General features: G+C 43.4%; 2 protein-coding genes across 2 annotated transcripts; both read right to left on the bottom strand.

Moving 5' to 3' along the window:
* Positions 1-1249: 1249 nt before the first annotated feature.
* Positions 1250-3599, bottom strand: snrnp35 (small nuclear ribonucleoprotein 35 (U11/U12)). The gene has a single exon (XM_030360141.1). It carries the CDS (start codon positions 3437-3439, stop codon positions 2645-2647), a length of 795 nt encoding a protein of 264 aa, XP_030216001.1. The 5' UTR covers positions 3440-3599; the 3' UTR covers positions 1250-2644.
* A 625-nt stretch (positions 3600-4224) lies between these two features.
* On the bottom strand, positions 4225-8860 carry bud13 (BUD13 homolog). Its single transcript, XM_030360101.1, has 10 exons — positions 8689-8860; positions 8453-8543; positions 8219-8303; positions 7835-8095; positions 6906-7279; positions 6706-6808; positions 6400-6538; positions 5906-6087; positions 5052-5133; positions 4225-4733 (listed from the first exon to the last, which is right to left on the bottom strand). The coding sequence occupies exons 1-10, from the start codon at positions 8826-8828 to the stop codon at positions 4640-4642; spliced, it is 1551 nt and encodes a 516-aa protein (XP_030215961.1). The 5' UTR covers positions 8829-8860; the 3' UTR covers positions 4225-4639.
* Between the last annotated feature and the right edge of the window lie 2257 nt (positions 8861-11117).

Here is an 11117-nt window from a genome sequence, read left to right as displayed (position 1 = left end):
AAATAGCTTTTTGATTCTTATTCCTAGTAAAAAATGATATTTTCCAATTTTTTTATATTCCATCAAATTGCCAGAACTCAGAAAAAATATTAAGCAAATCTCTCCCGACACCATCATTGCTCTGGTGTGTCCTGCCTGCTAGTGGTCCAACTCTTTTATTGTACAAGTGAGTACCTGCTGCTACACACAATAGAACACCATGACAACCGACGTATACATGCTGTGTGTACTCTAGCTAGTACACACCCACAAATACATGCAACCCTGCACACGACAGAGATCGGAGTAAATATGTTTGGTTACTTTGCAGGATCATAATCGTACCAGATTTGCATGCACGTAAGGTAAGCAATGCCACATTTTATTTGGATGAAACCTGTTGACAACATGTAGTGACTGATACCTGCTATGAGATCATAAATAGAAACATTGAACTGTTTGATTGCTATAACTATTTAGTCATTTAGCAAACGCTTTGATCCAAAGCAACTTAAAGTGAATTCAAAAACATGTCATTAAGAAGCTGATAGGGGTTAGGCATCTTTTTCTAGGATATGTGGCATTGAGGATCAAACCCATTGTCTTTCGTTGGTTTTACTATCAGGGCCCCAGGATAGCATCAGAAAAATATAATAACAGGTTTCATTAGATATGAAAGTTAGCCAATTGTTGTTGACTTGTGATTGAAGACTTGAAATTGGCAGTGAAACCAATGAATGAACAGCATAAGGAGTGTCCCAGGGACAGAATGCTGACCGAAAATGCCCACCAGGCACACCTGTTACGTGCACGTCAACACCAAGGGCTGTTCTCACGTCCACGGACCTATGGGGAACACCCTTCTATCGCAGGCAAGTACAGTCTATTCTCTATTACCGCATCAACAATATAGATTAGAAACAGTCTCACGTATATAATTTGTATCTCTCTAGCTCTTTGCTATTGGCTCTCCCTCATGTCTGTCTGGAATAGGTTTCCCTCATCTTATCTGTATTCTACGACTGGTCGCCCTCTTGTTTTCTCTATTTTACGCTTGCTTACTTTGTCTACGATTGGTTATTATCTATGTTCTCCATTCCAGCGTTGCTGCTTTATCCAGACACCCCCACCAAGATGGAGACAACGTCGCACATGGCGTTCTGCCATAAGCCAGTCCCACTGCCAGAGAGAGGAAAGCTTTTGCACAGTGCCCTTAAGCTAAATGGTAAACAACTGAGCAGCGAGTGAGACAACGGGGCATGCACACATGGGTGATTGAGGTGATCAGACAATTTGACCATGACTTTATTTATCCCCCTATAGGAGAGTCTGCACATAGTTCTACCGCACCAAGAACCGTGCCACCCACTGGCCAAATGGCAAAGAGCAGGGCCACAAATACAGGACAGCTCAGGGGTGGAGGGAGTCAGAATCCAGAGGCAGAGGACTTTGTTGTGGGCAACAGAAATGCAAAACAAGAGCCAGACACAGAGGAGACGATGAAGTCACTGTACCAAAAAGACTTCCCTCCTCCTCTTTCTCAACATCTGTGTAGAAGGAGGACACCTGTTCATCCACAGCCAGACAACATCGCCATCAACCCCTCGCTCAGGTAGGGCACTGTTAATAGAAATCCAGGATGGTTTTCTCCGCAGAAGAGACAGCCTGTTTAAGAGTGTATCTGTGTGTTGATTTCCAGGATTGATTTTTCTACCGTCCAGAGAGAGACCTATCCTGGTTGGCCCATCACCGAGATCGGCAATCGCGGCAGAAAGAGTGAAACCTCGACCAGACGAGCAAACACCAGTTGTTAAGTGATAAACGGAATGGGTAGTACATCCATCAATACCAAGCCTCAGAAAGAGGCACTGAAACATTCGGAAAAACAAAAAGATTAACTAGAAATGTTTACATTTCACTTGATCAAAACCTTAATCTTGGCTTTCTCTTTGATAATTAACAAATAGGAATCCAGTCGCTTAATCTAACAATTATTTTCCCATTAATTACTTTGCAATACCATCACAAGTTACCAAAGTTCTTACTTTATCAGACATGCAACCAAGAAAAACTAAACTATTACTTTTATAATGAACCATGACCCCAATATCTTTATATAACTATAACATTAAGCTGCAGATGTTTGTTATTTGTACGACTATACCGTTTATTAAAATCCAATTTGATTAATCAACTTATCATTGTAGCCTACTTTTTGGGGGAAAAGTACTGTGTCATTTGAGGCAGCATTGCTATTGTTATCTTCGCTATTGGTATTTTAAGTGTATAGGACCAGTACCTAATGTAATGGTGAAAGACAGAATTCTCATTAAAAAATATAGTTAATTAGTTGTCCATATTTGGTTGATTAATGTAATGAGATGGTAGGAGCCATCTGTGGAGAGGCAGTTGATTGGAGCTTAGTCTGAGGTAGTTATTGCAGATAACTTTTACTCAAAAACTAAAGAAGCAATTCAGTACTTTCTCAAAGGATAATGACATCAACATTACAAAAGAAACATACCTAATATTAAACGTAACCGATTGCTTTACAGCCTAAATTCTTAACACAATTGCATCAATGCCTAACAATTGTTAAACAGATAAGTGTTGAGCATCAACTCAAATATCATTAGAAAAAATACAATATATCCATCAAAAGTGTTCATCTACGGTCTCTATGTCTATGTTTGTCACTGGATCTTCTGTCCTCTCTCTCTCTATCACTATTTCTGTACTTTTCTCTGTACGAATCTTTTTCTCTTCCTCTGTCGCGCTCATCCCTCGCCCCTCTGTTACCCCATTCAGGGTCTCTCTCGTGGGGCCTTGTGGATTGTCCTCTTTCCCTCTGCGTGTGTCTGTCATCTCTTTCTTTCGAACCTCTGTCCAATCTTTCTTGCGAACCTCTGTCCCATTCTCTGGCACCACCGGACCAATCTTGGAATTGGCCCATTCCAAGGCTTATGGGTTTGCGAAAGGGTCTGTCCTTTCCGCCAAAGCGCAACTGTCCCGACTCCTTCTTTCCTCCTTGTCCACCGCCGAGGCGTCGTGGGATCCAGCCTTTTAAGGTCCTTTCTTGTTCGAAATCCACAAAAAGTTCGTTTTGATCCACCACTAATTTATTGGCTTCCCTACGTGCACGGGTGATTGATCGCTCTTCTTTATACTCAATGAATGCATATCTTTTAGAGAAGCCAGTGACTATGTCCCTTACCAGTCGCAGCCTGTTAATTTGTCCATATTTCGAAAACACTTCCTGCAATCTCTCCTCCGTTGTCTGGGGGTTCAAGCGGGCGACATATAAAGTAAGTAGTGGGTCCCCAACAACACCTTTATTCGGTTTGTAGCGGGCGAACATAGCCCTCCACACAGCCCGGTCATGGGGCTCCAGGTCGGTGCCATCGATACTGCCTGCCTTGAGCGGGTTGTATACACTGGCGATGGGATTCCAATCGTTCATTTTTTGCTGCACTATAATTATGAATTGCTCATTAAAAGTTGAATCACACTGAGCGTGTTAAGAAATAGCCAAGTGTCGCGAAGAACAAGAATAGCAGCCGGTGTTGACAATGCTAGAGGAAAACATCGATTCATGTGCACCGACCTAAATGTTCCGTGGAGGAACAATTATCTTAATAGGGTTCCTATGCAAACTCATCGTTCACCTATGGCTGTTATTATAGCACTCTTAAATAAACATTTGATGAATAATTCCTCAGCACCATTTGTTAGCAAACTGTATTTAAATGTTTCACATCTTCTCGTTACATTTTGTTTACAATCAAAAATGTGAAGTATTTATTTTAATTTAAATTGAGTTAAAACATGTACTCAAGGATAAATTGCGAATTTGATTCATTTTTCGAATTTAAAAAGGGGCTTAATTGCAATTCAACACCAGGAATTTCAAATTTAACTGAATTGGATAAGAATCCAATTGTAATCCACATTTTATTCAATTAAAATGTAGCATGTTCTTTCACGTAACTAATAGTTTACATACACTTGTTGTACAATTTAATATTAATATTAAAACAAACAATAAGTATTGTTTGGAACCCCCATACATCACTTATTAAAAATATTCTCTCTTTACCAACACAAACAGCCCAAAGCCTCGAGCATGATTCCGAATGTGGAGGAATGTACCCCAGAAGTATTACAAATATTTACAAAAGCAGTCTCAGCCCTGATTTAACTTTGGAACTACACCTCATTGAAATAATTAGATGACATGACGCCGAACGGTTTACAAAATATCCTCATTTAATAAAAAACAGTTTCAGAACAATCAACATCCATACCATTGGCTCCGACTTCAATCAGAAATGCTCAAAAGGTACAAAGTCAGCGTGATGATATTGTTGTGGGGTGGCGTTAACCTTGTTCCTCAGTCTGTGTATGAAACTTGGGTTCATAGCCACTGGCAGCTTCCACCGAGATACAAAATTCAAAACAACCGTTAAGGTGATGCATCTGCGCGGCTGCTTCCCGTTCAGGCGGCGTTTTTGATGCTTCCTGCCACAGCCTTATTCACCTAGCAGCCATCTTGGTTCAAAACACGAGCAACCATCCTGGCTCGCATTTAGAACCCAGAGGGACGCTGGATGAATAAGGCCCATTGCTGGACAGTAGTTCAGTGTTCATCCTCCCACGGTCTCTACATATCCTCCACGCTCCACTTGTAGGCTTCGTCCTGGAGGGCACTCTTATCCGCCTGCCGGCTGTAGCGCTTCTGCTCAAACCCATTAGACCTGACACACAGAACCACGTCGTTTAGTCATGGGACTTGGTTAGCATTCAAAATAACATTATTAGCATGGTTATTGATGGAAAACCTTACGGCATGAATGAAGAGCACAATCGTACACACACACACACACACGATCAAAAACGGATATCACTATTTAGTCATTTTGCAGACACTTATAGAAATTGACTTCAGAAGGAGTATTCAGATGCATGTCATTAAGGAGCAGGTAAGGGTGAGTGCCTCTTGCTCCATGCCGGCAGGTACGTTGGGCCTGCAGGTACATTGGGGATGAAACCCTGATCCATACACACAGTCGTACCTGTCGACTCCATCCCAGCGATATCCTGGGTGAAGGTTGAAGCGGTTCGGCGGGGGTGGTGGACCTTTGTACCTCGGCCTCTCTATAAATCATCCAGAACGTGGCTTGGTTATGAGCATGTTAGAAAACTTTGGTGATTTTTTTGTTGACTAAATCGTTGTTTGTGCTGTGCATGCTACATAAAGAGATTATTTTTTAAACCACATCTGATCATTGCACTTCCTTTAATCTCTTTGAGGCCCCGTTCACACGAAGCCGAAACGGGCGAAACCGTTACGGTTTCGATCTATCCGGTTTCGAAGTATCTCCGTAAAGATGAAGCCAAGCGAAACCGGGTAGATCTGTAGAAACGCTGTAGTACACATTCCAGGCCCATAAGGGGCGCCTCTTCTGGTACAGAAATCCAGAAGAAATGAAATAAGAAGAAGAGGCGAGCATGCGCATAAAGGCTGCCCTTATGCGCATGCTCGCATGTGATTTCTGAGACTCCGCGGGCTTAAGAGCCATTGGCTAGGAGGTCGAGGGGTGGGGCGATGACGTCATGGTTTGCGGTTTCAGTCGGTTTCAGGCGTCCACACGAATCCAAAACGAAACCGGGTAGATTTGAAACCACCTCCGAGGGTGGTTTCAGAAGTTTGCGGTTTCGGTCAGCGGATTCGCCGGCTTCGTGTGTACGGAAGGCCGAACCGTGAAAGACCTTTGCGGTTTCGCCATGAAATCGGCTTCGTGTGAACGGGGCCTAAATTCATTACTTGTGAAGCACTACATACGGCACGTTTGCACAAAAAGTGAACTATAAATGCAGTTTCTTGGATAATGATTACCGACTGTGCAATAATGAGGTGCAATCTGACCTTTGACTTTAGCTGTGCGTTCCTTCTTCCGTCGCAGCATGGCAGCCATGGGGTCCCCGTCCCTCTGCTGCTCACGGAGCATGCGGTCGAGGTCTTCGTCGTCGCGTTGCCGTGCCATTGGCTTGTTGACCTCCACCATGGCGTCTGCGATTTTTTGCTCGTACATCTGGCCCTGTGCCAGGCTGCGTGGGAGCGCGTGCACAACTTCAGCCAGGTAAACTAGATCATATGCGTCTCTCAACTGAGGGACAACGCCAAGTATCTAGGTATCTCATTGCCTTCCACACACAAAGAGATTACTAGGGCACTATGTCTCTCACCCACTACCAAACAGTTCAAACGTGAGCGGTCATCTTGGTTGTAGGTGAAAAACTGCTGGCTTAAAACCAAGCCGCTAGTTGAGTAGGGCCCATTGTCTGGAAAGTTGTTGTCAAACCCCTTTTCTACATACACACCCACACACACAGACAGAACTATAACTTGAGGTTCCTCACCCTTTGCCCCACTTGGCGTATTTCTCAGCCTTGGCTGCTATCTCCGCATCCACCCTCTTCTTCTCCTCTCGCTCGGTCTCCAGGTCCCGCCTCTTGCCGCTCTTGTCTCTGAACACAGTCTGCGCATTTCGCGAGTCCTCTGGGTGGAGCAGGAAGACAGCAGGGATTTATTCAGCCAATAGGCAAACAGTTCACAAACCGTAACCCTAAATATTCCAGATTTTTCCTTCACTAGTTAGCGAAACTAAGCGCAGTCAACAGTATTTTTTTCCCAGATATTTGAATGACATAAAAATTATCCCATACCTTCTAGGGGTTTGTTGTGTTTCTCTCTGCGTCTGTTTTCTTCCTGCTCCTTCCGTAGAATGTCAATGGAAACCAGACCCGCCTGACCTCCAGAGAGCATGCCCTGGACCATTTAGAAAGCAAATACACCCTGATTTTAACAGGTATCCATTCAGCCACACCCTTAAACGTCATTGATGGACGCTTAAAGACAATCTCACCTTGGTTGGGTCCTTCCTTCGTGGGGGGGACAGATCGTCATCTGACCCCCTACCCTGCCTGGCCCTCCTGGGAGGAGACTGGTCGGAGTCAGAGCCCTGGCCGTTCTGGGCTTTCCTTGGTGGTGATTGGTCAGAATCAGAACCTGGTTGGGACTTCCTCCTTGGAGGTGATTGGTCAGAGTCATAATGCTTGCCCTTTAAGGTCTTTTTCCTTGGAGGTGATTGGTCGGCGTCGGTATTCCCACCCTTCTGCATTTTCTTGCGGGGCGGCGATTGGTCCAAGTCAGAATCGTGCCGGTTCCGAGCCTTGGTTGAGTCTGTTGAACGCTTTTGACTTGATGAAGAGTTGGGCTTCTTCCTGCCTGGAGAAGACTCTGATGAAGAAGAATTATAGCACATAGATGAAACACTTGAATGACAACAAGAAAAGTCCTAATTTAAAAGAGCCAGTTGGAATAAGAAAATATTTATATAAACCTTTTTACAGTTAACACATACAATGTGTAGAACAATTGTAAATATGACCTCAGACTTTTCTCAAATCATACTCAACATATGAACTTGGAACTAGTACAGCTACTGCTGCATCCTCATCTACTTGGTCAAGGTATATTGAATACTGCCAAGTCAAACTTTAGTCTGGAGATCATCCTGATCATGTGTGCTCACATTCTTTTCGCTACTCGGATCAGTCTGGCCTCTAGCCTCCCACAATGATCTCAGACGGAGGTAGTTCTTGCCTTGACAGACTCCTTTAGCCAATCAGGGCAACCAAAACATGTGAAGCCCTCACGATGCACTGTTCAGTGGACACGAGGTATAAAGATAAAGAAAAGAAGAACTGCTCCCTTCGCACCTTGGGGTCATTTGTTTACAATGTATAAATTAAATGACAGCTGGGGTTGAGCATTGCAACATTGAGGTCTCACCTCTGCTGTTTCCCTTCTGCTGTTTCCCTTGTCTCCTAGGCGACAAGTCTGGAGAGTCATGGCGAGTTATCCTCGAAGACTTTGTGTCCGGGGAGTCTGGACACATCTTCCTCAGAGGCCCGGCTTCTGGTGAGTCATGTCGGACCGTTTTCCTTGCCACAGGATCTGGCGAGTCTCGGCGAGCAAGCCGCGGGGAAGCGACCACCTCATACACTTCATCGCCGTCCTCCTCACCGTCCTCTGTGGAGTTATTTTCATCATCTAACAAGAGGAAAATGTTATTTAAGACGACATGTTCACCGAGAGCTACTTCATATCCATTCATACTGATTTATGGATGTCAACTTATTTGGTTGGGTTTCATGACAGTTCAAACTCCTTTACCCCCCAGCGTCCTCCACTTGTCGCTGGTCCTAAAGGCTTCGAGTCGCTTGACGTCCTCTGGCCGCTCATCGATCAACTCGGCAATCTGAGGCGACAAACAAGATTTACGTTTGATCGGGAAACTTCCATTGAACAAAAACATGTACTTCAGCTTTCTACATTCAACCGAAAGCCAACATGTATTTTATGAGTCTATGGATATGCTGTATCGATAGTAATGGTATGCTATCTCACCACCGGAGCCTCTTCTTCGTCCTCTTCCGTATCCTCTGCTGCTTCATCAACCATTTGCTTCCAGTCGATATCATCGTCCACTATCTTTAACCTATAAATACAGAAAGGATGTTGTTGATTTGAGTTAGTACTACAAAATAACAACAAAACAACGATCCTACGTGAGTAGTGTATATGCTAATCTGGGCTAAAACGGCACGCTGGTTTAACGGCAGGCAGAAATCCGGCATACCTACCCCCTTTCAGGTACTTTAATCCGTTTCTTTTTAACCTTGCCTTTGGACTTTTTATCGTCGTCTCCTGCAGATAAATATCGTTTAAGATACTCAGCTTTTGATAGCTCATTTCCTTTCGTACTGGCAGTGAAAGCCGCCATTGCTGCGTGTGACTGTTGTCGAACACTACGGAAAGCGTTATAGGTCAACTTCAGGAATGGTCATTTTGGCACTCAATGAAATCGGAAATATTTAAAAACAATGGTCAAACGATCTGAAAATTCTTTAGTGATGGGATCAAAGTCGAAGAGATTGAAAAAAATGAACAAATGAACAAATTGTGAGTATATCATGGTTTATTCATATCAGATATGGACTATTTTCCTAATGGTCAGGGTGTACAGTGAACGTTTAGATGGTAAAGAAACATATGGCCAGACACACCCCTTTACAACATTGAATTATGTTGGTTGAACTTATATGCCAAACTAACTAAGCAAACTTTTGTATTCAAAATATAAACTCCTTCTTATATCAGGGATCATGTTTTAATGTTCATTTGCGAGGTTCATGGGGGAACATTTTCTGAAACCTGTGACGTTTAAAATGGTAGCTTATGGTTCATCCACTGGAAGCATTAGATGAACTGGAACTAAGGAGTGTGCTTGAGACATGTTTGTTAGTGTGGAGAGAGCCCCCATCCGAGGGCATGACTGGAGACCAGCATCACCAGGCCAGAGCTCCACACCCAGGATCTCTGCAGGAAGAGGCTGAGTGCTGAACATGGAAGCAGCTGATCTACAAAGGTACAAAACAACAGGTCTCTGCTTAAATTATCAAACATATGTCTAACACTGTCCTTTTTACTTGAACGTACGTGTATGTATGTGTGTATAGATATACAGTTTTTATGTATGTACATATATGTGGGGGGGTTGTGTTTGTGTGTGTGTGTGTGTGTGTGTGTGTGTGTATGTGTGTGTGTGTGTGAGAGACTTTGCATGCGTGGCTGTTAATCTATGTAATAATGTCCTGTATTTACTGTATGTATGTATTTTCATGTGTGTTTGTGTGTTTATGCCAAATACAGAACATTAATACACACACACACGCGCACACACACACACACACACACACACACACACACACACACACACACACACACACACACACACATACATACATACATACATACATACATACATACATACATACATACATACATACATACATACATACATACATACATACATACATACATGCATGCATGCATGTATGCATGCATGCATGCATGTATGTACGTTTCTAACGTACTCTCCCTCCCTCATGTTTGTCCCGTACCTTTTTCCACAGTGACGGCCGCCACTACCCGGGATATCTTGCACATGTAAGTGGTGTTGTAGGGTAGGGTGTGGGTGTGGCCAGTCAGAGTGAGCCGATATCCATAGGGCTGCAGCTCCTCCACGTAACTGGTCTCCCTGAAGCGTGGCTCCGTGGTGGAGCCCGACACGTTGGTGTTGATCAGGGTCTCCTTGGTGCCAGACGACCAGGAGAACTCGTAGCTGTTGATCTGGCTGGACCGGGGCTTGATGTGGCAGTCCACCCGTAGGTCCTCATCGTCCTCCAGACACACAGAGATCAGGTCACACCGCAGACTTGGGACCAGCAGGACTGCAGCACCAGGAGGGAACGTGTTATGTTTGTATATTGTATATTAAAAATCGATAGTCTACAAAAAATATGATTCATATAATGTACATAAAATAGATTAATACATGTCTGTGAAGATGTGAATGGCATCTTCACTGTGTTTAACATGCTTTAAAAGAGTCACGTGTTCCTGTCCGGCTGTTAGCCCTGTAATAGTCTGCAGCTGTGGTTGCATCATTCTGGTGGGAGGCTTGGGTTGTGCAAGTGACTCGACTGTTGTGGAATTGTTTTTAGGTAAAAATATGTTTTTACCAACAACATTGTGCGTTGAGGAAACTCTTTTTCACGTCATATATATATATTTGAAGTATTTCCATTGTATTTTATATTCGTAGTTGTCTTTACTGTTGTGTTTAACACATAGTACATTTAGTCAAGCAAACGCTTCTATTTAAAGAGACAAAGTGAGGCTGAAAATGACAAAAACCTAAGATAATTATCATTAGCTCCTGTGAAGCTTACCTCCAAGGACACCAAAGACCAAGATGCATTGGACCATGTTGGGGCTGATGGATAGAGCGAGAGAGAGAGAAAATCTGAACTATCATCTTTGTGAAATGGTATTTCCTGTTTTCATATCGAAGAGATAATCATATCCTCACCCTGACTTACATGTATGCTATGGGGAACTCTGTGTCTTCTAGCTGCTAGAATAGGGATGTGCTAAACTCCAGCACATTCCTTAACCTACTATGACATGCCTCTTAAAATAAAAAAAATATGATGTCTTTAAACCTTAC

The sequence above is a fragment of the Gadus morhua genome, chromosome 7 (genome assembly GCF_902167405.1).
Source record: "Gadus morhua chromosome 7, gadMor3.0, whole genome shotgun sequence".
Lineage (NCBI taxonomy): Eukaryota > Metazoa > Chordata > Actinopteri > Gadiformes > Gadidae > Gadus > Gadus morhua.
The sequence above is the reverse complement of the archived record's forward strand: the minus strand, read 5'-3'. Positions and strand labels throughout refer to the sequence as shown.

Coding starts and splice junctions, on each gene's coding strand:
- snrnp35 (XM_030360141.1), bottom strand. CDS start 3,439: ATGAACGATTGGAATCCCATCGCCAGTGTATACAACCCGCTCAAGGCA.
- bud13 (XM_030360101.1), bottom strand. CDS start 8,828: ATGGCGGCTTTCACTGCCAGTACGAAAGGAAATGAGCTATCAAAAGCT. Junction 8,096..8,218: donor CAAGTGGAGGACGCTGGGGG/GTAAAGGAGTTT, acceptor TCCTCTTGTTAG/ATGATGAAAATAACTCCACA. Junction 6,809..6,905: donor GAAGGAAGGACCCAACCAAG/GTGAGATTGTCT, acceptor TAAATGGTCCAG/GGCATGCTCTCTGGAGGTCA.